The sequence below is a fragment of the Plecotus auritus genome (assembly GCF_963455305.1).
Source record: "Plecotus auritus genome assembly, chromosome: 4".
Taxonomy (NCBI): Eukaryota; Metazoa; Chordata; class Mammalia; order Chiroptera; family Vespertilionidae; genus Plecotus; species Plecotus auritus.
The window spans coordinates 125,414,132-125,441,563 of record NC_137775.1 but is presented as its reverse complement, the minus strand read 5'-3'; the positions used below and the strand labels follow the sequence as shown (position 1 = coordinate 125,441,563).

General features: G+C 42.5%; 2 protein-coding genes across 2 annotated transcripts in view; one reads left to right on the top strand and one right to left on the bottom strand.

The window, feature by feature from the left end:
* Positions 1-27,432, bottom strand: part of SND1 (staphylococcal nuclease and tudor domain containing 1) — a 495,060-nt gene that overhangs the window by 147,797 nt on the left and 319,831 nt on the right. The window contains exon 15 of the mRNA XM_080663510.1: positions 14,984-15,125. Within this exon, the coding sequence (XP_080519636.1) occupies positions 14,984-15,125 (142 nt within the window). The remainder of the gene's footprint in view (positions 1-14,983; positions 15,126-27,432) is intronic.
* Positions 1-27,432, top strand: part of LRRC4 (leucine rich repeat containing 4) — a 146,878-nt gene that overhangs the window by 83,861 nt on the left and 35,585 nt on the right. The window contains exons 3-4 of the mRNA XM_080663512.1: positions 10,048-10,153; positions 16,939-17,002. Of these exons, the coding sequence (XP_080519638.1) occupies positions 10,048-10,153; positions 16,939-17,002 (170 nt within the window). The remainder of the gene's footprint in view (positions 1-10,047; positions 10,154-16,938; positions 17,003-27,432) is intronic.

The window sequence follows — 27,432 nt, the reverse complement described above, 5'->3', positions numbered from 1 at the left end:
CTACATTACTACAATTCCTAAACAGGACCACTACCATTGTCCACTTCTTAAGCTTTGCTTTCTCTCATCCCAAAAGAAAGGCAGTACGTGGCTGATTCTCAGCCAACCAGAGCATTGGCAGATGCACTGAATGGAGAGGAGACTGGAGAAATAGACCTCGGTTACAATATGTCCAATGTCAATTTGGGTATTGCATTCTAAATTATAGCACATATAAAATCAAGAAAATATACTTAGCTATTTATTTAGCAAGTTAATTAACCATTCCTATACCTCAGTTTCCTTATCTATGAGATGGGAATGGGGATCTACCTAATAGGGCTGTGAGTTAAATGAGTTAATCACAGCATATAATACTCATTATGTAAAAGCTATTACTAGAGATTCAGATTAAAAGCTATTATTATTATTCAGAAGAACCCTAGAGAAACATATTTCAACCTTCTTTATGAAGAAATCCAAGGCTCAGAGAGGCTATGTGACTCAGGAATCATTGTAAGCTTTTTAAAATATGTATAATTTTATTGATTTCAGAGAGGAAGGGAGAGGGAGAGGTAGAAACATCAATGATGAGAAAGCAGCATTGATCGGCTGCCCCCTGCACGCCCCCTACTGGGGATCCAGCCTGCAACCCGGGCATGTGCCCTTGACTGGAATCAAACCAGGGACCCTTCAGTCACCAGGCCGACACTCTACCCACTGAGCCAAACTGGATACGGCTCATTGTAAGCTTTAATCCAGTTTGGTGCTGTTAGCCATATTAGGGCTGCTGTGGCCCTAGCATTTTCTCCATGGGAACAGTTTTGTTATTTTGCTTTCTGAATTTTTAAAATAAGCTAAGTGTTAGCCCAAAGCAGTGTTCATTCATTCATCCAAGAACTAGCTAGTGAATGCTGACTCTGGGTCAGGCACTATTCCAGGGTTCGGCAGTTACAAGAAAGACAAGGTTGCCTTCAAGCATCTCACATCCAGTCAGTGCAAAGAATAAACAAAAATAAACTAGATCATTTCAGATAGTGGCAAGTGCTATAAGGAAAATAAAAAGATGACATGAGAGAGTGATGGTGGAGGAGGTTAGAGGTGGGAGAGTGGAAATCTCTTAACAGAGGTTGTTCATGCCAGTTCTTTTGAAGTTTAATCTCTAGGTAGGAAGATGGCATTGTAACCGTGGTTTCAGCATATGCATATATAAATATGCATGACTGTATTTGATAAGAAGAAATTATACAAAGAAGCATCACTCTCTAAAAATTTCACTTGGACAATCATATCAGAAATGAATGACTTTATCAGAATAGATTTAGTTTTCTAGTCTTTGCTTTTACCTCCCCAGCTAATCTGGTGCAGATGAGTGGGTTAAGGCAAAAGGACACTAGGGTTCATGTCACTCTTTTAGGTGAATCCATGTCTCTACCCTCTGGCGGCTGGATTCTTAGCCCTGGGCATCTGTACTATGTGCCATGAAATTCCTGCCCTAACAACCAGTTCAGGGGATCAAAGAGCTATTATTAAGGTCTCCATTTAAGCCAATTGAGGGAGGGAATGGTGATAGAGGCAGGCCACTCACCCCTCCATTTAGTCACCCTCCTCCACAATGGGGCCATTGAGCTGGTGCCACAATAGAGTGCTGAGAAGAAAAGGCCGAAGGAAAGCATACAGAGATCCCTCGCACAGACTCGGTCATTCATCACTAGGCAAGTGCCAATATCTGGGAACAGCGATCTCAATTTCTGCAAATCCTCCAACCTGCAACAGCTGCTAGTAACTCTGGTGGATGGCTCTGCTGCTTACTCAAGTTTCCAATCCCAAGCCTGGGCCCGGAGCCAAGTCGACATTACTTAGGTTAGAGACACGCTGGCTGTAGAGAGCAGCAACAATGGACTTCACAGCTTATAAAGCAGCTTACAAAGGGCTCCCGTGTATTTCAAAAAGCACTTCAGATAGCTGGTGAGAGAAGCTATCTGCACAAACTCATTCAAGCAGTTTATTCCTAACCCACTTAATTCAAGGTTTCTGTCGGAAGCCAACACCACAGCAGAGGAAGAAGCAGAGAACCGAAAGGGGCGAGAAGGCCTGGCAGCTGGGGAATGCAGTCAACCCATTTCTCTTCCTCTGGAGCAGCCCAGCAGGAAGAGGAAGGACTGCAGTAATCAGCCCTTCACCTGGCTAACAAATGCAATGAAAAAATGAAAGACAGTCTGTGGGATTCCTCAGCACTCAATTTAGTGAAATGTCCATCTCATCTGCTTCCATTAGCATGGTTAGGTACTTACAGATGCTCCTGAAAGAGCACTCTTGAGTGCCATCTAGATCCTGCCACTACACAACTCACATGCACCTTCATCTGACCACACAGGTGACACCAGCCAACTGTAGGTCTTGCTCTGCCTCACCACTCTGAAGTCTCCGGGGCCCAATCATCTCCTCCATGGTATCTATGCTTGACTTGTCATCCACAACTTAGCTTCTGGAGAACAATTTTGCCAGGTAACAGGTACAGAGATCAAAAGAAGCTGGAGACTAGAAAGAAACAAAGACTCAGGCTCAAAGGCCTGCTTTTGAAGCATGGTGCTCACGGAAGCCATTAAAGGGCACGGCAAACACACACAGAGTGTGCCAAGCGCAGACCATCTCCACGAAAGAAAGGACCACAGAGGTAGGTAGCAGTTCTTGCCCATCAACTTTTCAGAGGAACTCCATGAGTGCTTTTGCTTATGGAAAACAAGCTAATGTAACGAGGTGAGGTGGAGCTATCCCTGAACTTAGATGCTTAAATGGAAGGATTCCTCCCAGGACTATGGGTCCCTCACAGGACTATACACCCCATTTGGAGATCTGATTCCAAAGTTCGTAGCACTTGGTGTGGGTTTCTTAAAAAACTGAATCCACAGATTTCAGGGCAAGAAATTATTACAAGACTATCAGAATCGAAGGAAATATTCAGAGCTGTATCAAATGTGAAGTAGGATTTGAACTGTTCAAGTGATAGAATACTGAAGGAAAAAGGTTACTAACCCTCCAGCACTCATTCCAATGGTTAAGACCAATTCACTAATGGGACAAAGAGAGTGGGATATGGCAAGGTTTACTATGAGTCCAATCTCAGAAGGCCAGTGCTTTTGTAAGGCATGAAATGGGTCAACATGAGAGTAGGCTTAGAATGCCATTACCATGTAATTTCTTTCATTATTGTATGAAATGGCATGTGTGGCAATGACAAACCTTAATGGTATCAGGTCCTAAACCAGCCTTGGGCAAACTACGGCCCGTGGGCCGGATCCGGCTGTTCTACCCGGATCCGGCTGTGCTATCCGGTTCTCTTGCTCTCCCCTCTGCTCCTTTACTTTGAATTTATATTAGTTCACACAAACACTCCATCCATGCTTTTGTTCCGGCCCTCCGGGCCAGTTTAAGAACCCATTGTGGCCCTCGAGTCAAAAAGTTTGCCCACCCCTGTCCTAAACTAACATATTGTCTTGGATCATTAGGTTCAAATTCAACTTTTCATGTCTTGGTTATTCCAACAGCTAACCTGCAGAATGAGGACTGCAAGGGAGAAACCTTACTGAGAAGGGGGAAAATAAAAATTGTTTATATCAATTGCAGAACATTTGTTTGCTTACCCAGAATGCACATCTACTATTTCTAGTGTGACACCCTGGACTTTTCATATGTTTTAAAAGTCAGAATTCGCCAAAACCGGTTTGGCTCAGTGGATAGAGCGTCGGCCTGCGGACTGGGAGGTCCCGGGTTCGATTCCGGTCAAGGGCATGTAACTTGGTTGCGGGCACATCCCCAGTAGGGGGTGTGCAAGAGGCAGCTGATCGATGTTTCTCTCTCATCGATGTTTCTGACTATCTATCCCTCTTCCTTCCTCTCTGTAAAAAATCAATAAAATATATTTAAAAAAAATAAAAATAAAAAAATAAAAGTCAGAATTCACCATGAGGAAGGGCCCCTGCAACAGGCTTCAGAGAACCAAAATTGGAGGTCACAAAGAAAGAGCACATTGGCACGAACACAGACCTATCTGTCAGAGCTCTGCTTTCTGCCTGGGTCTGCTGCCAGAAACCAGCTGAAGGTTAGCTTAAGCAGAGCTGGGCACACCTACGCCTAGGAGGGCTCCATTCCCAGGTCCAGGGCATCTGACTTGGTTCTTGTGATCCAGGTGCTGAAGTTACCATTCACTAAGAGGAATAGTTCCCCTAAGAGAATTCACTGACAATTCGCACTTAAGAAGCCCACATCTAGCCCGGTTTTACACTGTTATCTTTAAGTATGTGCTGTACCATAGTGTAATCTAAATGTTTCTTGTTAAAAATAAGCTCCCTAAAGGCATACACTATTTCTCCCCCGCCACACACACAGCGCCAGGAGATAGCAGGTATTAATAAATAACCACTGACTAATCAACTGTAAAAAATTAAAGATGTGAGCCCTAGCTGGTTTGGCTCAGTGGACAGAGCGTCAGCCTGCGGACTGAAGGGTCCTGGGTTCGATTCTGGTCAAGGTTACATGCCAAGGTGCAGGCTCAATCCCCAGTAAGGAGCATGCAGGAGGCAGTCGATCGATGATTCTCTTTCATCACTGATGTTTCTATCTTTCCCTCTCCCTTCCTCTATGAAATCAATAAAAATATGTTAAAAATTAATAATAATAAAGATGTAAGAATACAAGCAAAAACAAGTATCTGTTACCATGTCTCCCATCAAACAAACTGGAGGAGAAAATTCCCTCCTCTCTCATCAAAGCAGATTGCCTACCAGGAGCTCCACGTGACAGGGGAAGATGGCCACTCTAAGTAATATGCCTATTTTGATATGAAGGTCTGTTCTGTCATTAGCACTTCCCAATCAGTAGCACTCATAAATAGGTCTAAACTTGGAAAAGAATAAAAAAAAACACCCTATCAAACAATGAGAATCAAGAGTAAAAAAGAAATAAAGACTAAAATACAACAGGGCATAAGAGGAGTTATTTCTGTATTCCCTGCACATACAACATCATTCATGAAGAAGGCAATGGTACAAATATAGCATAAATGTCGTCTGCTCTAGCTGGTAATTTAAAATGCAAATGCTAATGAGCGAACTGGTATATCAGTGGAGTTAATAACCGCATGCCTAGCACAGGGGCTGCATCCAAAACACAGAGAAGAGACAGACACCATGTTCCAATTTAAAAATAAAAACACCCAAATTAACCCTGGAAAAATCACTAGCAGATGTACAAGAGCAGAAAAAGCAGGCACACCAGGGCAGGGAAATGGGAACTTCTCTACCCATCATAGACTAACTAGTTTATTTAAATAGCTTCCTACATAGCGTGAAGGTCAGCATGGGAGTTACTCTGGTTTGTTCAGGACTGCTATTATATAGGCATAAAGCATAAGTATAGTAAGTAAAAGCTACAGGGAATTCAGAAAGCTTACACAGAAAGTTTCTCCAAACTTAGAAGCCTATAAGCCAACCTCGCAGGAAGCATATGCCCAGAAATCAAAGGTCACTGAAGAGAGGTGTAGATCTCATTTATTTTATCACAGGCAAAGGGTGGTTTAAAAAAACCATCCTTACAAGATCTGTATTAAGTGGGTAATTTAAATAGGAAAAAAGTTCTAATCATGAAAAAGCATGGCTGAGAGAGAATGTGATTGTGCCCCAGAAGCCTTCCAAATATAAAAGAACTGTGAACTGTTCTTGCTCCTACAAGGTCTGTAGCTGGCAGCCCTATATCAGCATCTGGGACCAATAACCCGGCACTGAGACCGAGAGCAACTCCTTGGGCTTTCTCAGAGACCCTCATGCATGGGGCTGGCATGAGGAAGCACATTCTGCACCAGGAGTCCTGACCATTTCCCTGAGTGAAAAACTGGAGTGCCCCTCAGGGGCAAGATGACAGTGTGCTTGGGCTTGCTGTCCCCCTGGACACCTAGTGTGTTCTAATTCCCATGTTAATGCCATTCGTTCAAAATTTATATAAAAAGCCAAGAAGAGACTGGCTAATCCAGCCCATTAGTTTGGGGAAGCCTCAGGAAAACTTTCTGAAAGGAATCTAAAGTGAGCAAACACCTGGGGTTTGGTGCAAAGATATTTTTTCAATGATGAACTTTTCCTTTTTAAATAGAGCGGGGAAGGGAGTGGAAGAGAAAACATCAATGATGCGAGAGAATCACTGATCAGCTGCCTCCTGCACGCCCCTTACTGGGGATCAAGCCCGCAACCTGGGCATGTGCCCTAAGCGGGAATTGAACCTTGACCTCTGGGTTCCTGGGTCGCTTAACTACTGAACCACACCAGTGGGGCAGGAACTATTTTTTTTAAAAAATTCAGTTATATCTCTGTTTGAAAGCGGGATGTAAGAGGTGGTTCCCATAGTAACCAAGATTAGTCTTACAGGCAGTGTGCACTGCTCACCCCAGGGCTGCCCATTACATGATTTCAAAGCATTTCCTTTAATTTCATATTACCACACTGTTTACACTCCCTCTCCTGTTCCTGCCATCTTCTACCATTAGGCTGGTCAAATAGACACCCCCACAGGGCAGAGGTAGTGGTGAGTAGCCCAATCCTGGATGCTGCTGCTTATCACCACTGCTACTAAATGGTTGCTGGGAAATGCCAACAGGTTGACAAGATGGCATGGAAATATCGACACTAAAATGTATATTACTGGGAAAACCACAAAAACAGGATTAGAACTGAAGTATCTGGGCACAACCAGAGACAGGTGCTGGTATTGGAAACACTCCAGCATAGAGGAGCCATCAAACTGCTGTAAGATGCCCATTCCTCTCCCCATGCCCACCAGGAGGAAGCTATCCTAGATAACCTTCAAGAGACTCAGAAAGAACCTTAAAGTAGTAGGGGAGGATAAAGAAAGGAAGAGGGACCCTCAGGGAAAAGCCCAGATGTCTCACCCTTCGAACCATACTCCCCTGGCTCTTAATAGCTCTACACAGAATAGGCCTGATCCTGTCAGGACAGTTTTCCCTTGTCTCATCTATTTTAAACTCCAAAGCAAGAGTAAAAAGCAATGGTAAAATGTAGAAGTCAAAGGACTTAGGAGGTGAGGATTCTTTTGACTTAACTTTGATCCATCCAGAGACAATCAATGTAATACAAAAGCTGGGGATAAATCATTGTATTTCTTTTCTTGGCACAAAAAACCCAACTGAGCCCTAACCGGTTTGGCTCAGTGGATAGAGTGTCGGCCTGCGGACTCAAGGGTCCCAGGTTCGATCCCCGTCAAGGGCATGTACCTTGGTTGCGGGCACATCCCCAGTAGGAGGTGTGCAGGAGGCAGCTGATCAATGTTTCTCTCTCATTGATGTTTCTAACTCTCTATCCCTCTTCCTTCCTCTCTGTAAAAAATCAATAAAATATATTTAAAAACAAACAAACAAACAAACAAACAAACAAAAAAAAAAACCCAACTGAGATGGTGAGTACTCAACATCCCAATTACAAGGCTGCACCATCCTCAGACTTTCTCCATGGAAGGTGGTGCCACCACTAGGTCTATCTCTCCCTTAGTATCTAGACAGGCAGGTACAGAACTACCATATGGGCCTTGCTGTCTCCCTCACCTCTAGGTCCCAGCATCACCCCAAAATATGCAGACCAGTCTGATGGAAATGAACTAGGAGGCAGGAGAGCAGAATTTAAGTGTCCTAGTTCCAAGGTCTGTGACTGCCATTAAACCATACCGAACAAATATTATTTTCATTGATGTCTCTATTTATTACCTCTATCTCAATCTGCAAAATATTTGAAATGGCTACTGAACAAATCGAATCTCTGCCCCTTTTACCCTAAAACACTCCATTGTGTCCTGGAAGTCTCCTTTGATTCCTGCTGCCAGGCCCACTGGCATTTATGTCTCTTACTATCCTGGTCACTCGCCTCTGAAACTTCTGTAGTGTGCTGAGGTCTTTCCTTTCTACAAGGGTGGTCCTCAGGTGTAACATCATACTCCAGGCCTGCTCTCCCCAGGCGGAGCCCACACTCGGCTCCACCCTTCTCTGGATCCTTTACTTCTGGGTTATGGACTAGGGCTGTAGCCTTTCTGACAGTATCACAATATTTACTGCTATTGTTTTATAAAAATCTGATTTTTCCATTTACCCGGTATTTAAGGCATGTTTCCCCTACTCTTACCTGTCTCAAAAATGTACTTTTTACTTCATGCTTATATATTCTTTGCTTCAATAAAAACAACTACTTTGCTTGAAAGCTGGAAAGATATCTTACGCATTTCTATATTCCTAGCATAGTGCCTAGTGGAAATAAATTATTTAATAGCCATGCAATTGAATGACCCACAAGCATGATGAGGCTCATTCTGGGGATGATTCACGATCTAAAGATGGGAGATAATCAGGCTCTAATCGTGGCTTGACTTTCATTCACGTGACCAGTGGGTGATGGTATGGTATGCCTGCACACTGGTAACTGAGGGCAGAGCACTAAGCGGGACACTCAACAGCAGGAGAGCTGAGGAGATTGACAGTCCCATACAAAAGCAGAGAGAAAAATGATTGATGAGTACCCCATTTCTTTTAGGCAACTCTTCCTCAGAACTAATATAGGCTATGTTGTTTTTGCCTGGACTAATCACACCCAGCCTGCCAAAGGAAAACGTTCCAGATCTTCTTGGATCCTCAAATGCCATCTCCCTTAGGAATTCTTTTCCATTCCCCAATTAATTGTTCTTTTCTCTGCATTCTCATGATGTTGCATATCCTTTTTACAACTCCTTTTTTCCCCCTTGTTCAAGTTTTCCGTATGTTTGTTAACATTAGACTAAAAGTTATTCAAGAAAGAAGAAACTATCTCATTAATTTATATATCATCCATCATCTATGAAAGACTACCTTTCTTATAGCAGGGTTGCAAAAATCTTGGCCTCATTAAAAAAGGCTCCCCAAACCTGTTTATTGTGCTAATGCCTACAAGTGACGCTCTAGGATTTCCTGACAAGAACATAATTTATATAATTCATATAATGATATCTTTAGTAGCAAAGAACTAGAGCAGCCTCTGAAAATCTGTCAAGCTGCCCATTTCCAGTCATGGGGCCCAACTAAAAGCAAGTAGGTGTTGGAGACAGGCTCAAACTGGGAAGTCCCAAGAGAAAGAATTCCCCATTTTACACATATCCATTAAGTTGCAATTCAATTAAAGCATCTGAAAGAAATTCATAAGTATCAGCAGACCCTATAATTGCTTAATTAAGAATAGAAGCCCAGCAAACACAACCACAATAACAGCCTGATTCATTAGCACCTCTGTGATAGCAAAATGGGATTTCTCACTTAAACATACATTGGCTTTAATTGTTTAATTTGTTTAGGCACTTGTAATCAATGGGGATCCACCATCCTGGGGCCAGAAGATGAGAATATTTCTGTTCACCATCCCTCTCCTCTCCCATTAGAAGTTTTTAGTTTATTGAAAGAGGCAGTTGATATACCTATAGGATGAGACGTTAAAGAGGAAGAAGGAAATGAAGTACTTTATTTAAAGGCATTCAGGGTGGAAGGACACACAGTCAAACTTTTAGCTCACCATTCACATATTCACCACCAATACTTATCAAAGCCCAGACATCTAGAACCTTTTCTCATTGCTTCCCTTGTCATAATGTAGCTCCAGAGGGGAGCTGTAATTAAAAAAAGAGAAAATGTATTGGAAAATGCAAAAGGGCAGGCAGAGGGAAGTCTCATTTTCTAGTCTTGTTTCATATGACTAGGTAACCGGTTAATCATAAGTCACCTGCTGTGATGCACATGGGATCCCCCTGCCAGGCAGCTGCTGCCCTCTAGGTAGTTTGTAGCATGAGTTCCAAGTAAGGTGACTGACTTCCACTCTCCCCACCCCAAACCTGCCTCAGTCCATAATTCCTCATACATACCACTGTCTCACCTTTATAACATGAAAACGCAAACGGGGTGGGCCCACTCAGTAAGTTAGCAGAAGACTCCAAATCTGATATAAGACTCCTTAGACTACTTTACATTGAAACCTCTATTCTTCTCTTCCATTTCAGGCATTTGGTTTACAGGCACTAACTTAATACCTGCTAGGCTCAGCCAAGAGGACAACTTTCCTGAACTGTGCCCTCGACATGACCCACATACCTCAGAGCTAAGAAGGTAATTCAAAATAAGGACATGTAACATAAAGGTCATAGCAATAGGACACACTCCATTCCCGCTGGTGCTATTAAATAAAAATCAGAATCAAAAGCCAAACTATTTGCCAATATGTGCCCCAGAATCCCTTTAGACAAAAAACTAAGTAAAATGGACACACATGACAAGTGAAAGTAAACTAAAGATGGCTGGTAAACTGCTTTTGTTCTACTGAAAGGGAATATATGGAGCTCACTAAATGCTAGGTGAGGAAAAAGAATACCTTTAAACAAATGCAGGCTGCCTCGGTTCTTGACTTCCTGTTAACTCAGGACGACTGACTGCCTCCAAGAATGCGGGAATGCGGTAAGTATGCACAGGAGGCGACCAAAGCAGCAGGCGAAGGGACCTTGAACAGTCTCAGTTCTGATGGTGTAAGGTCACCTGCTCACCGACCAAACCTAAGCCAGGTGCTCAAAGGACTAAAGGGCAAGAGCCTTCAGGAGGCACTAACCTGTTAGCTACAGCTGACGTTGCCCAGCCCCACCTGCTATCCCATCTGACCAAGCAATCATCCCACGTACAGGGGTGCAGGAACCGTGACAGAGAAGCCAGCTGGCTTGGGCCAAATGCCACTCCCTATCAAGCTGTGGAGCCGTCTGCCTAAAAAAGGCCACATAAAAATGGAAAGTGTCCACCTCGTCTTGAAGTCCAGAGGGCTCTCCAAAAGGCTGCGATTAATGAGAACAGCCCATATGGGCTGCCGAACAATTATCTTGACTTTCCCCTTGAGAATCACAACCCAAACTTTCTCCTGGCTGCAGAGACATCATTTCCAGCAGACCAACATTCTTACATGGTGCAGAGAGACCCCACAGAGAGCTCAAAGCTGTGCCCCGAGGATCACTGTGTAGCTAGGTGGACAACTCCACAGCATGAAAACCGGGCTGTGTGTCCACTCACTCTCAGAGTTGTAGGTGGTCTCAGAGAACCAGGGGTCCTTCTCTCTCTAAGGATACTCCCTCCACCCATGTCCTCTATCCATTTTATTCATTCCATCTCTTCCAGGTCACTACTTTATTAGTCACTTCTCTACATTCTTTCTTAGTTCCTTCTCCTCAGAAATCAGACCAGTAGTTCTCATGTTGCCTATATTTGCTCACTCCATCTTTTTAGTATTCTCATTTGCCAAAAAGATTTTGTTGAGTTTTACTTTCTGTAATTGGTATTATGAAAATAGGTATATTGAATAGCATTTCCAACTATACATGCCACATTCTGTTCCAATCTTGAATAAGAACTACAATTACAAAAGTACTCAAATGCTGACATCCTTAGAATGTTACCTAGACCCTTAGCTTTCACTTTTCTGTATTCCTTTTCCATTCTGTCAGATTTTTGTGAAAAGCAATCTATTTTTAATTCTGTTCCTTATTTCCCACATTTATTCCCCAACTGCCTGTAATCTGCCTTTGACTGAATCAACTCTGATGGTAATTGCACTGACAAAGGTCACCAATGAGTGAAGTGATAAATTGAGTTAAGTGATAAATAAGAAAATAACTTCATAGTTTTTACCTACTTGATCTTTTAGGTAAAATCTCACACTGCTAACTCCTTGGAATTCCAACTTCCCCCATTTCCAAAGACTACTCTCTTGGGGTTCTCCTTCAATCCTTTGACCACATTTTCTTTCTTGAATGCTTAGCCTACTCCTCACAGGTCAGAACTTTCTAGGGTGTTTATTCTTTCCACACCAGTCCTCTAGGCACTGCAACAGTTTTACCTATTGCCTGTATGCTGATGGCTCCTCCACATGAATAATTTGCCTAGGCCCCTCTGCTGACCTCAAATATTACATGTCTAAAGTCAAATCAACGATCTCTTCCTAAAACCTGTTCTTACTTTCGTGTTGCTTTTAGACATCACACTCTGCCTACTCAAATAATGCTTTATTTTCTCTCCTACATTTTAACATCATCTCCTATCCATGATTTAAAAAAAAAAAAAATCCAGTTATTTCCCAAATTATCAAGTCTCCCTCCTCGATACTTTTCCAATCTCTTTTCTTTCCCACTGCCAGATTTCAGGCCTCTATCCCTCTTGCTTCTTAACTGCTCTCCCAACCCCCGGCCTCATTTAGCCCAATATATCCACCAAAATGAATTTTCTTAACCCAAGAAGACTAGCTCCGACAATTAAAAAAAAAAAAAGACTAGCTCCTGTCCATATTTCCAATTTCAACCCATCACTCATTGTTTATACTCCACTGATACCGAAGGGTTCATGGTTGCCTAGACTCATCAGGGTATCCGAAACCTCTACAGCTTTGTACATGCTATAATCTCTATCTCGAGCCTTCCTCTCCACCTCCACCTCTACTCTCCCCCAACATTGCAAACTTCTATTTGTCCTTCTAAACACAGCTCAGATAGCAGATCCTCAAGGAGGCATTCTCTGATGCCCGGCTTAATAACCAATCATTTCCGTCTTTGTGCTACTTCTGTGCATTGTAAATGACTCTATTATCTCACCTAGTGCCCAACACTGAAGTTTGTTTACATGTCTGTCTACCCTCTAGAGCTTCCTGAGACTTAGAACCTAGTCTTACGAGGATGATGTAGAATTCCTTGCTACGAAGTCTCAAAGGAAAAGCCAGTTGCCTTCCATTCAGTGAGCTCGTCAGTCAGGAGGAGACTAGAATAGTGCCTTTTCTTGAGTTATTTCCATCAGTATATAATTATGGCTCTACCATGGACACTATGACCTATGGCCATTACATATAAGAGTTAAGGAGAGCTCTAGGTAAGAACTCACAAGGTCTTTGTGAAGGAATGAGGAAGGAAATACATGTAGTGATGATCTACTTTATTGCAGGCTTATTCTACACCCTTCTCTCATCTCATGAAACTTTCACAACAATCCTGAGAGGCATGATACTCTTTCTGGTTAACTGATGTATAAACTGAGGCTTGAACTGGATAAGCAATCTCTCTAAGTCTCTGCCTGAGTGGAGTAGAGCCATGATTCAAATGGAGATCTGCTTTCTCTGACGACTTCAATGTCCCGTATCCTTGCCATGTTTCTAAAGAAACCAGAAGATGCATAACATAAGTGCAGGAGATAGATGTAAAAGCTTACATTTTTATCATTCATTTGCTTGTATAATCTGTCTTTCAGAATGTAAGGGAACTCAGGCAATGCCTTTTGAATTGCTAAGCTTAGAATAATGCCAAGTCCACAGAGGAACTAGCTGATGCCGGGTTGAGTGATCAGACTGCGGTGTTTAAGTAAGGTACAACCAGAAGGCTTCTGAAAAAAACTCCCACCAAGATAGATCCAAGCTAAAAGCCAGCTCCATTCAGGTGGTTTTGAGTTTAGAAGCCAGAACTACAATGTTTTCTTTCCCCTACAGATCTGTGGCCAAGTTTCCCAGAAAAAAGAATAATACTGTTTTTCTTTCACACCTCTGGATGAAGCTCTACAATGCCAAAAAGAAGCTTTTGTTGTGCAGGTAGAGAGCAAAGGATGAGATAAATATATACCTCAAATGCTGTAACAGCAAGAAGTTACTGCTAAGAACTTCACTATAGAAATCTTAAGGGCACAATGGCTGCATGAAGGACTCGCGCACTGCCACACTACCCCTCCGTTAACTACAACACACATTCGCAGAAATGAGGTGTGGATTTGTTGCGGCCTTTCTCATCCATAGCTGCCTCTAAGCTTTGTGTCAGGCCTCAATTAGCCCCTCAGGAAGCCTGCAGAGCTGTGGAGAGGTCATTAACTAGAGTGTGCAAGAGCCTCAACCAGAAGTGACGGTCCTGTGTTCAGGGAGGGCTTTATCTCATACAACAATCCATTTGGCTGGGGCCAAGGGACACCCTGAAAGAAAAGAAACTATCAGTGCCTTCTAGAAGAGGAGGCTGAGGCAACATGGCAGGGACAACAAACAGGGCACCCTTTTTGTGTCCCCCAAGGTCAATTCTATTCGAGAACATGAGAGAAGCAGCGCTGAGGCAGCAGGATGGCCTCAGAAACACAGTGCACATCGGGGTAACACAGGAGAGTAAGTCCTTTGTGAGTGAGTGAGTGTTTTCGTGTGTATGGGGTGGGGAGCAGGGTATAAAATGACACTTTCTCTCAAAGTCTACAGTTTCTTAAAAGTCCTGACTGAACAAATGGCTGTTACTTACCAATAGGGAAGAAATGAAGAGATTTGCTCCATTAATGTATAAATATAAATTGCTCAAAGAGCACAATTTATACACAGTCTGGCTGTCTTGTGAAATATTAAGCTACTAGAAAGAACAGAATAAGAAAGATGTATATTCAGTCAGCAAAGAAAGAAAGGCTTGCCATAGTACGCCAACCTCAGTGCAGGAGCCTGTGAAGGTATGTCATATGGGGTTTCATCAAGGACTTAGATCCTAATGACATTTGAAAAGAATATGAGAGAGACAACCGGCACTGCCTGGGGAACTACAAGGCAGGTGTTCAGCTCCTCTGAGGCCTGCCCAGGACTAGCATGATGGGGGCAGGCTCTATTCCAAATAGGAAATACCAACTGTGAGAATTCCATCATTAAAAGTTTTCTATGCCTGGAATTCCCTTCACTCAGATTGTCTGAGGATACGTCCTGTCGTTTAAACTACTCTATTCCTGCATCCCAGTGTTGGTGGAAATGAGGAACAGGAGAGGGCCCAGTGACAGAAGGACTAAATCTAGGAATGTTGTGGGCTCAGGGCTATGTAAGACACAGGGAAAGAAGGCATGTGACCTCTGGAAATGACTTCTGAGCTCCAGGAAGAATTTCCACAGCAACACATAACACATACTAGTAAAACATACCTGCGAGCAAGAAGGTGATAAGGCAAGTTTCCTTTGGCAAATATAGCTTGAGACGAGAACCACTGAAGACATATTCCACCACAGCTTCGGAACGACCTGCCCGCTGGAGAAAGGGCAGGAACTGCTTTGCTTTTTGGGTATCCTAGTGGAGAAAGGAAGAAAGAATCCTTAGACATGTAATGGGATTCAGGTTAATGTTCCTTTCACTCTGGTTTAGGACACAGTCTCGCAAACCACGGGATGCTAGGCCAATAAACCTGCAAAATTAGACATTCCTAAAAACATGACATAAACTAGACAGATATCCATGTGACTTCCATAGAAGAGATAGAATTAACCAAAAGTTTTCAGAACATTCTCACTGACTCTCTGCTTCCCTCTGTTCAGTTACAGCAATCGATGGATATACAATACAAGTGAGGAATGTGCTTTAATGATAATTTCACTCCTTCTCTGGGACAGGAAAGAGCTCCTATTTCTTCTACATGAAATTGAGAGAAGAACAATACTAAAGTTCTATGTAGTTTAATTTAACCTTTAATTTTCATTAAGAAACAAAGTGACCCTCAGGCTATGTGATATAGCCCCTAAGCCCTTTCCCAGGAAACCCAAAGCAGTTCATCTTCCACCTTCAGTAGGTTATGTAGACTCAGGGCTCACTTACAGGAGAGAATAACGCAGCCTTATTTGGGCACCAGTACAGCAAGCCCTGCTCTTGGAGCTTTTCAGGGACGAGCCAGGACCTAGGCACACTGCTCTGTTCCCAGTCTGGGAAATCTGTAACAGTAGGATGTGCTCCTTGGGAACCAATCCCAAGAATAATTACAGTACAAATAATTATCTATCTTACCTAATAATAGACAAACACGTAAACTGATTGTACCTCCACTATGCCCACAGCCAATCAGAGTGAGTATGCAAATTAACCCAACAAAGATGATGGGTCAATTTGCATATGCAGGCACGGAGCGGCCAGGAGGGGCAGGACGCCTGCTATGAGGGGGAGGGGTGGTGGCGGAGGGAGCTATAGGGGTGGTGCTTCGGACAGAAGTGAGGACTTGCTTGCTCCTGGGTGGTCCGGGAGCAGGGACTTGCCAGCTCCCGGGCAGCTGGGAGTGAAGCCAAGGGAAGGAAGGCCTATTCTTGCACGAATATTGTGCAATGGGCCTCTAGTATATATATAAAAGGCTAACATGCAAAGTATCCCCTCAGGAGTTCAACCAGGAGATTGGGAGTTCGATAGCTCGCTTTGATGTCCACTGACCACCAGGGAACGAAGGAAGGCCCCAGCTGGCAGCCAGGGAAGGGAGGCTCCAGCCAGCAGCTGGAAGGCCCCTATTGGCTCTGATTGCTGGCCAGGCCTAGGGACTCTACCCATGCACAAATTCATGCACCGGGCCTCTAGTAGAAAAAATAAAACCATGAAACCACACAGCACTTTCTAAACTCTTCTCACACATCCACATGAAGTGAGTACATGCATTCTACCCTCAAGAGTACCAAATTATGGGCATTCGAACCTCAGAGCTCTAAGCTACAGAGGATGCAGAGCCTTCCAATCCTTTCAGTCTCTCTCAAGCTACTTCAATAGATGACAGAATAAGCAAGAATCAAAATATCACATTGCATGTGCTGGGGTAACAGTTCCTGAATGTAAGAATTTCTGTGGTTTGCAGCCCAGCCAGAATTTCCTACTCCCTTTGAGGGCAGCAAACTCTGCACACTTTCCTGATGCCTGCAACATAAGCAGGCCAAGCTCTTCCTTGCTAACTCTGCTCCTAGCAACAGAGCTATTGCATCTAAATTAATGCACATTAGATAATGAAAATTTAAGAGGCCACCAAATATTTGAGAGTGTTCACAGAAGCCAAAGGGGCTCTGCTTTGGAAGCAGGGAGGTAGGCTGGAGTGAAAACAGTATTTATAGTAATGAGATTCATCCTTCTCTTCAAACAGATTCTCAGAGAAAAGGAGAGACAGTCATCTGTTCTCTGTGTCTCCAATGGCACATTGGAAAAAGGTAATGGCACAAGGAGCGTTAGTGGGTTGGAAACTCCTCTCAATGAACACTTAAGCAACACATATTCCACTCTACATATACAGTGGGGAAAGGCCTTTCTGGCAGTTGGCTGAAGTCCAGAACAGTCAAGCAAGACAAATGTTCCATGGGTAAGAAAGCACTACCTCATTAAAATCCTTTTGCCATACTTGTCTAAATCTGGGACATTATTCATGAGCTGAGCCAGCAACTCAACAACAATTATCAAACTGATTATTGCAAATAATGAGGCAACTTAATGTCTTTGAAGAGAAGGCCCTTTCCCTTAAGACTGCAATAATCTATTATTTTTCAGAAAGAAATTTTTGCTCATCACCATCTTTTGGATGTATTTATCAGAAAAAAAGATGTGCACACACATAGAGGTATGTCTTTAATGTTAACACTAAAAAGGAAGTTGTACTAGACTGGTCCTGAGGTCAAAGAGAAGCAAAGGTACCTACTCTTAGCCATGTAATAATAACTAAAAAGAAAAACCACATGCTCCTGACTCCTCCTAAGTCTCCACCTACAACAGTCCTATTCCAGAAACAACACATGGGAAGACAGCAAAGAGAATCTGGCATGCCATTAATTATGACAAAGATTAGAAGGGAAAGCCAACTATGTCAATCGAAGGCATAAAAGCAAATTTTAAAGACCTATCAGAATTGGCCATGTTTATTTCCAGAGGCAAAACTGTAAGACAACACATGGAGCTCCTCTATCCTCAAGAGGTAAGTGTTCCAAAGGCTTGAAGAAGATGCTATGTCTACAGACCACCTGTCTAGGGACAAGAAAGAAATTCCACCCAAGTTGATAGACTTTTAGGAATAAAAAATTCTTACAAAGTCAACCAAATTAAATGTAATCACCAAAAGATGTCAGCTCTTTCAAATCTCAGTTACAAGCAGACAATAATGTCTCTTCAAGCACTTCCTTTGATTGGCATTGCCGGAAGCCAGTTCCAGCATGTCATAATTGCAAGAGTTTCATCAAAAGGTTGATGGAACTTGGGGACTCAACAAGGGCTGAGTCACATATGTTATCGCCTGTTGGAATGGCTAAATACATTTCCCCAAACCTGAAAAGGATGCATTAAATTGATTGTTTGCTGCCGGACAGCTCAGGGCATTTCAATCTACATATTATTGCCTCCTACTGGCCAAACACCTGAACAGCTGAAGGCTATTCCCCAATCTGACAATGCTTCTGTACGAAAATCCTACCCTTTGAAGTGTATATCTCCACCTTGCCTTAGGACAATTTGTGTTAATAAAAAGCAAGGGGTCCTAAGACAAGGAGAACTTAGCTCCTTTAGCTAGGCTCCTCTGACCCCCAATGCCTTTCAAAATTATCTTTCATCTCTGGACTCTTACTTAAGTTACACACAGCCTTTCTCCAGATTGCTGAACCCTGCTGGAACAAGAACCCCCGCAGGCATGTACCTTTTCAATATAAAAATTCTTGAAACCTTTAGTATTTGTTTCAGTGGCACAAATGAAAAGACCAGTAAGACCAATTGACAAATTTTGTCAGGTGATGTAGCCATAAATTATTCCCTGCTAATTTAGCTATGAAAATTATTCATATTAGGAGTTTGACTGTATTACTATAAAACTGACTAAATGTGGTCAAACGATTTGCCTTCCAAAGAGCCCATGCAAGTAGAACAATATGCTTCACTCTCTTATACTCATTTCTAAGGTTGCAATAAAAGGTAAATAAGAGAAAACAATTATGAGGAACAGTATAACAGAGACCAATTTAGGCCCTACTGCAGAATTAAAGATGCCACGTGGATCATACAGACGATGGTGAAGTGATCAAGTTCAAACGATGTCATTAACATGACATTTTAAATTCTCTTCCAATAATCCTGAAGAAGGACCTACTGAGAGAATTAGTGAAATTAAGGATTTCTTTATAACTTTAGAACTTCAAAATATATTTTATTTTTTATACAGATAAATAAGATTTTATTATTTTTTATTTGTTTGAGGTTACATAATTTATTCACGATCACAAAACTAATATGGAGCACTTGAATTCAAATGTATCCAATGCTATATAGTGTATAATTTTTATACTTGGGAACTACTATCAGGGAAAACTTTAAGAGTTGTTTATTTGGGGGGTGGAGGGTGAGGGGTTACATGTTTATTCGTTTTCTTTTATGTTTGTTTTTTTTCCTGACAGAGACTGGGTAGATACTTTAATTTGGCAACTTTATTTTGGATGGTCTTTTTTTTCCTAATTACAGTTTACATTCAATATTATTTTATATTAGTTTGAGGTGTAGAGCATAGTGGTTAGATAATTATATAACGTATTTTTAAAAATAAAGTTAAAGGCCTCAGATTTTAATAGGTAACACTGAGGGTTACAATAGAATGGTGATTTCAGAGGAAGACTACTAAACACCCAACATTTCTGCTTCCATTGCCAGAAGCCAATTCCAGCATGTCAGCAAGGCTGAATCATCTGGAATGGCTGAGGGCATTTCCCCAAACCTGAAAAAGATTTGCATAGATGATTGCTTGCTGCCAGACAGCTGAGGGCATTTCAATATACATGTTATTGCCTCCTACTGGCCAAACACCTGAACAGCCGAAGGCAATTCCTCCAATCTGACAATGGATTCTGTATACCAAACCCTGGCCTTTGATGTATATCTACCTTGCCTTAGGACAATTTGTGTTAATAAAAAGCAAGGGGTCCTGAGACAAGGAGAACTTAGTTCCTTTAGCTCCCCATAATGCCTTCCAAAATTATGTTTCGTCTCTGGACTCTTTAATTATTTATACATAGCGCCTTCTCCAGATTCCTGAACCCTTCTAGATTCTGGATTAAGAACCCCAGCATTCCATATCTAGTTGCAGGGACTCTCAGCCCCAGGTTTCCTATGGTGTGGTTTATTTACAGGTCTGACAATCTACCTGACATACTAGTAGTTACCTGGTACTACAATGGCTCAGGCTTTGAGAATCTGAGTAGATAAATTAGCCACAGTTTAATGCTTTCTCTACCAATATTCCCCTCCAATGGTGTAGCTAATCAAGAAGCAACTTTCTGAGCAGATAAGTCTGTTTGATTGCACTGCTAGTTTTCACATTACCTGTACTCCAAAACAAACCATATATAAGTGTGTTCGTATACTCTTAGAAAGAGTACAAGAGCTAATTTAAGGATACATTAGCTACATTTAACCTGCTATTGTGGATGGCATCTCTTTAAGGAATGTTTCTGCGTCCTCAATGCACCTTGAAATTGAGAAAGTAATGATGCAACAAATGTGCCTGGGGTGACTTCATTTCAAAGGATGTTAATATCTATACCTCAAACTTATAGGAGCGAGGTTCTGAATGACCCTGAAGATGGGCAGGATGGTCCTTAGAGAGAGAGAGATAAAGGTTATAAAGGTACTTTAATTATATACTCCTACTCTCCCCTCACTTCTGACCTGTCAGCCCAAACCTCTTCCAAATGTGGGTCCACGTCAAGGACTGAAAGAAATCCCCTTTAGTAGTTAAATTGCAACTTATCTTAACTAAGTATCTTGCTGTGTAAGCAGATACATGTTTACAATAACTTAGTACTGTGGACTATCAAGTCTGGGAGAGGGAAAAAGTTTGGGGTGGGCGTCGGGGGAGAGCAGGGGAAGCAGGATCCTTATACTGAGGTATAGGACCAAGGTCCTGAGAACACTAGGTAGACAACTAGGTCATCTGCATCCTAGAACAGAACTGACATAAATCAAAGTTCTGTGAATTCTCGAACCGGGTTTTAGGTTGTCAGTTTGTACTCGATGTTAGCAAAGTGAGTTCTATGATTTTTCCACGGAAAATACCCATTATAGTAGGCATTAACACAGTTAACACTGGGAAGGGGAACATCACAACTCACACAAAACAGCACAGGGAAATGGCAATCAAAGTAAACCTATTAGTTAACAATTAACCACTCAGGATTATCACATGCAAGTCTCATATGGGAACTGCTAATAATGAAGCTCACTAATTAGTTCTCATCACCACAACCACTCTTTGATGAACATCATAGGAAAAAGAACCAAAAAACAAATACATGCAAGAGCTTATTACAGTACCATGGGGACACTCCACCAGCACTTGAGAAACTGAACTGGAAAGAGCATCAAACTTGATGAAGCTTCCTGGAGGTACAGCCATGTCCTATGCTGGCCACTCCAGCAAGCCAGGAAGGGTCTCCCCTGGGAGGGCACACCATCCTGTCTTTACAGGGCTGACTGGCCTGAGGCTAACAGACTCCGGAGCACTATGCTGTTTGGGGCCAACCAATCTTAACAGTGAAGCAGCAAAATCTGTGTGTACAAGAAGTACAGGTATACAGGAAACCCAGAGTGGAGATCAGAACTGAAGCTAAGGATACTGAAGCAAACACACTCTCGTTTTAGGGTGCATGGTGATAACTCATTGCCATAGTTATCTACCTTTGCAGGGCTCTCCTGACCAGGAGAATTACTTCTGTAGCTATCTGGAAGACAAATCATCAGTATGTCCCCTACCCAGAAGGCAAAAACGTCATCCACCACTCCACACTTCCTCCTTCCACAGCCCAGGCTCTATAGCCCAAATGACATTTTAATTCACAGAATGAGCTTATGAATCTCTGTAAGGAGCCAGCTGTACACCAAGGTAATCTCTTGGTATAAATGGAGCCCTGGCGGGGGGTAGGGGTTGGGCCGGCATTCTTGGGAATCTTCTCCAGCTCCAACAATACCACAAAGCACTAAAAAATTTGAAACCAATCTTGTCTGGCTGGCTATCAATGTTTCATGGTAAAGTGTGTGAGGAGACTGGGAGAGGGCACAAAATTCAGTTAGGTGCAAGTTTAACAGGAGTGAGTGAACACAGGAGAGAACCCTAGAGAAAAACACTGACTGGAAAACAAAATTATAAGAAAACAGAGAAGAAAGATGCAGAAGCTAGGCCATCAATAACCTTTCATCGAGTGCTGTCTGCAGTTTCCAGTTCTCACACTGTGTCCTTAGTTGGCAGAGCAGCTCGCTCAGGCTCAGGTTTGAGTGGAGGAGAGCCATGTTCCAGGCTCCAGGCTCCGGGCTCCGCTCCTAGGAGCATGGATCCAGAGGACAGTTGTAGGAGCGCTGAGCTGGAAGAAAGCCCTGAGCATGGGAGGCTGGCATTCTAACCTGAGGCGTCCTCAACACAAAAGACAACTTTCCATTTTCTTTCCTAACTCTACTCCTTTACGAATTATTAAGGGAGGGCGGCACGGCTAAGCAAAGTTTCCAAACTTGCAAGAAAAGTAAGGACAGACCGAAGGGCAGAAGGAGCTGGCATGGTCTGCTTCCCAAATGAGAAGGAAGCTGCAGAGCCTGTCAGTGTAAGCGTAGCTTCATATCCCTAATGTGGAGGGGAAAAATTTCTCTGCGATCAGACTTGAAAAACCCTAAAATCTTCCAAAATTTGAAGAATATGCTTGCCCTCAGGAGTCCTGCAAAGAACAAGCATCTAAATATTTTCATTTGGTTGGGACTGCTCACCATCTATTTCCTGTTCATGGGTACAATACTGAGAAAAGAAACCAGGACTTGGCAAATGTTAAGGGAAGAGACAACCCTGTGTTTATCATGTAAACATGCAGAGCAGCACTCTGACAATCACGGCAGCCTTACTAAAAGGAAGTCAAATCATGGTACAGAAACAGATTTGGAACCCATAGAATATGGCCTGAATTTACCTGCACTCACCCCAACCCGGAAATATCCTAAATGTCCCTTATCAGGGAATGGACAAACTGTGGTACTCTCACACAATGAAATATTCCTTAATGAAAAGAATATAGGCAACAAGGATGAATCTCAAATGCATGACTCCATTTATATGACATTTTTGCAAATTGTAAGGACAGAAAACAGATCAGTGGTTGATTCCAAAGGGGACAGAAGAATTCTGGGGGATGATACAACAGTTCTATTATCTTTACTGTCGTGACAGTTCCATATGTCCCTGCTCTCCAAATATCCATGTTTATCAAAACTCATAAAATTATATACTAAAAATTATGTATTTTACTGTATATAAATTATGTCCACATTTTTAAAATAAAATTGTTCTGGATAAGTAAACTATGTAATGTTTTAATTTTTAAGAAAACTTTTATTTAGTCAACTAATTTATAAGCAGCTCAAGGAAAATAAGTTCCACCCGCTTGCCGACCCGCCCCCCGCTGCCAGTCGCCTCCCTCTGTGGGGCAACTGGAGGAGTGACTGGGGGCCCCGATGGCACCTGCCTTGGCCGGCCTGGAGTCACCGGCTTGCTGGCCAGCCCCCCCGCCCCCCCACCAGTTGTCTCCCTCTGCAGAGAGACCAGCAGAGTGATGGGGGAGAGGGAGGGGCCCCGCTGGCACCTGCCTTGGCTGGCCTGGGGCCTGTGGGCAGTTCCTGTGTTGATTGTCTGCCCCCTGGTGGTTAGTGTGTGTCATAGCAACCGGTTGTTCTGTCGTTCGGTCAATTTGCATACTAGGCTTTCATTACATAGGATTATATGACTTTCAGTTTCCCAAATTTAATCAGCTGAAATTATGCTGTGAGAATCATTCAATTCAACCTTTAGAAATAAAGTCATTGCATTTTAGTGGAAAAATCTGCATTTTTATCATCAACAGGAAACACAATGCCCAGGCTTATTCTATAAGACTTTTTTTGTACTCTAAGATTAGCTTAGAAAGCATAGGGATGGTATATGTGTGCCTAATATAAAAAGGGCAGAAGTATGTACCTAGTTAAGAAATTATCAACTATACAAACTCACTCACTTCTATATTCAATCCTCTTTCTCTAAAATTTGTTTGAGGTATATAGTCCACCAACACGGTGTAAACATTCCTCCTAAAGTTTGCCTATCCACAGAACTATCTGAAGGTTATGGCTCATAATTCGTGAGATTCAGAAAAGTTTCCACAAATAAACTGCACCTTCTTCCCACCCCTAACTTCAACCCAAGCAGTCCTTTCCCCGTTTCTCCATATTCTAACTTCCCAGCAGATTATAATTGTTATAAAATTGATCTTCAGTGTTTATAAATTATGACTTTGTAAATTACAGCCTTCCCTGCAGAGATTGCATCCTCCTGCTGACTTCTGCATGGTAGCCTGCTCACAACAGATGTCCTGGACCTTCCTTTCACCGGGACCCTGGAAATTCCCTGCACATCCTATCTTGGATTACTTCCTAAGTCCATGCCTTCCACTTCTCTTACCCTTTTCCTTTAAAAAAACCAAACCAAAACAAAAAACTATTCCTATTTCATGGAGAAAATGCTGGCTGGTTTGGATAGAATGCCAGCCTGAGGTTCGAAGGGTCCCAGGTTCGGTTCCCGGTCAAGGGCACATACCCGGGTTGTGGGCTCCATTCCCAGTAGGGACCTGCAGGAGGCAGCTGATCAATGATTCTCTCTCATCATTGATGTTTCTATCTCTCTCTCTCTCTCCCTCTCTGAAATCAATAAAAAAAAAAAATTCTTTAACTTTTTGAGGTCAGGTAAGTAAATGTAAAATATAGACATTAGAGGTCATGATTCAACAATACCAATTTGTAAGTAAGAAAGGTACATTTCTCTAAAAATGTGTAATGTATCCAAATTGTAGACATTATATTTATAGCAAATAAATCATTAAATTGATAAGAAAATAGTTAAAAGTGACATTTCTGTTTTAAACTGGTAAGTCTAAACACAATCAATGATAATAGAAAGAGACCATTTAACAACTGTGTTGTTACTTTTCTAAGAATCAAATAATGAATCTTTACAGGAATATAGTGGGTGTTGCATAATGACGTTTTGGTCAACGATGGGCAGCATATACAACAGTGGGAGTTGGAATTCCTATTGCCTAGTGACACTGTAGCTGTCTTAATGTTGCAAGGCATTACTCATGTGTTTGTGATGATGCTGGTGTAAACAAACCTACCGTACCTTCAGGTATATAAGAGTACAGCACTTACAATTATGTATAGTACATAATACTTGCTAATGATAATAAACGACTATATTACGGTTTACGTATTTACTATAGTACGTTTTTATCATTATTTTAGAGTGTACTCTGTCTACTTATTTGCTGTAAAAGAGTATGCTGTGTTATGCCAACAGTAGCCTCACATATCTTATGCTTACTGTCTGTTGATTGCATCATTTTCTCTTGTGCTTGATTTACTCTTGTGTTTTATAAGTTTAGTGTAGTCTAAGTGTGCAGTGTTTATAACATCTACAGGAAAGTACAGTAATGCTCTAGGCTTCACATTCACTCAACACTCACTGACTCATCCAGAGCAACTTCCAATCCTGCAAGCTCCATTCATGGTTAGTGCCCTATACAGGTGTACCATTTTTAATCTTTTATATTGTATTTTTACATTTTTATGTTTGTTTAGATACAGAAATATTTACCACTGTTACAATTGCCTACCATATTCAGTACAGTCACATGCTATACAGGCTTGTAGCTTAGGAGCAATAAGCTATCCCATGTAGCCTAGGCAGATGTGCACTAGGCTAGACCAGTGGTTGGCAAACTGCGGCTCGCGAGCCACATGCGGCTTTTTGGCCCCTTGAGTGTGGCTCTTCCACAAAATACCACATGTGGGCACGCACGTACAGTGTGATTGAAACTTCATGGCCCATGCGCAGAAGTCGGTTTTTGGCTCTCAAAAGAAATTTCAATCATTGTACTGTTGATATTTGGCTCTGTTGACTAATGAGTTTGCCGACCACTGGGCTAGACCATCTTAGTCTGTGAAAGTGCACTGCATAATCACCTAATGACACATTTCTCAGAATGTATCCCCACCATTAAACAGCGCAGGACTCTACAACAATAAACATTTCTAGAAAAAGGACACAAGTCTGGTGTAAAAAATAGCTTACACAAGGTGGGCGACAGAAAGAACATGGAACTAAGCACATCAAGAAGACTCTACTGCTCTGGATATCAATTTCAAGGCCATGATTTAAAAATAACTAAAGGTATGAAATACTACTTTTTTCTTTAAAAGTTTTAGGTCAAGTTTTATCACTTTCAAAGTCTCTATAGGCAAGTGGTAAGAATTTATTACAACAGCAGAAAATGGCTTGGGAGATAACTGTGCAGAGTAAAGAATTTAAAAGACGATCTAATGAAGCACAGGTTTCATTTCATGGGTAAATCAAGAGCTCAGGAGCAAGAAAATTGATGTCATGCTAAGCTCTGCCCCACCTGAGACAAGAACACAACTTTAGAAAAAGATGAAGAAAAAAAGAAATCTGCAAGCAACTTGTGACATAAAAAATCAAAATCTAAGAAAACAAGATGGCGGCATAGGTAAACACCTGAAATTGCTGCCTCGCACAACCACTTCAAAACTACAACTAAAAGACAAAACGGACATCATCCAGAACCACAGGAAGGCTGGCTGAGTGGAAATTCTACAACTAGAAGGAAAGAGAAAAGCACACTGAGACTCAGAAGAGCTGCGGAAGTAAAGGGCAGAGGTACGAGGCGCGCATGCGCGGAAAGGGCTGGCAATTGAGGATGCAATTGTCTTTTTCAATCGGGAGGGAGACACAAGCTCCTGACAGCTCTGAACTCCAGTTCCAGGTGAGACTCTGGGGACCCAGACTCATTCAGGGGGAAACTGGAATGTCTGGCATTGGGCCGGAAGATGAGGGCGGCTTTCTCTCTGAGGTGCTTTCAGCGATTACCACGGGACACTGAGACGCGGGGGCCTCTTAGGGCAGGGCTGAAGGTCAGCCATTGCCGTTTGCTCCGCCCTGATGATCCCTGAGACCTCCCACCCCACCCAAGCTGTGCGCAGAGGCTTTTGCATATGAATGTCCTGGCCCTTTGCAATCTAAAATTACCTAACAAACTGCAGCTGGGTCAGAGAGACCCAGAACATCCAAAAGAAGGCCCAAGGCCCCACAGCAGCTTGCACTGCTTCACAGCTGGGCCTCATCTGGGCACCTCCAAACCCCAAACAAAGAAGAGGAATCTGCAGATCTCTCCATAGCTCCTGCTGGGTGGCCTCAGGCAGAGGCTAGATTAGCACCTCCTTGAAGATCCAAGAGCCAGTGTACCAGTGGTCAGAGTGGGACCATCCAGATTACAACTTCTCAGATCCATAAGGGACACACTCAGGGGGCAGACTCAGGGAGCACCAAAGCCCCACTGAAGCAAGTCTTACCCCATAAGGGTGTCTCCAGCACAGAAGTTCTCCCACCATAAACACAGCTGATCCTCACAGCCAATTGGCCTGGAGGCCAATTCCTCCCAGTGATACCAACAACAATCAAGGCTTAACTACAAGAAGACTGTGCACACAGCCCACAAAGGGGTGCACCAAGAGTGTCCACCTCAGGTAACTGGGGAGG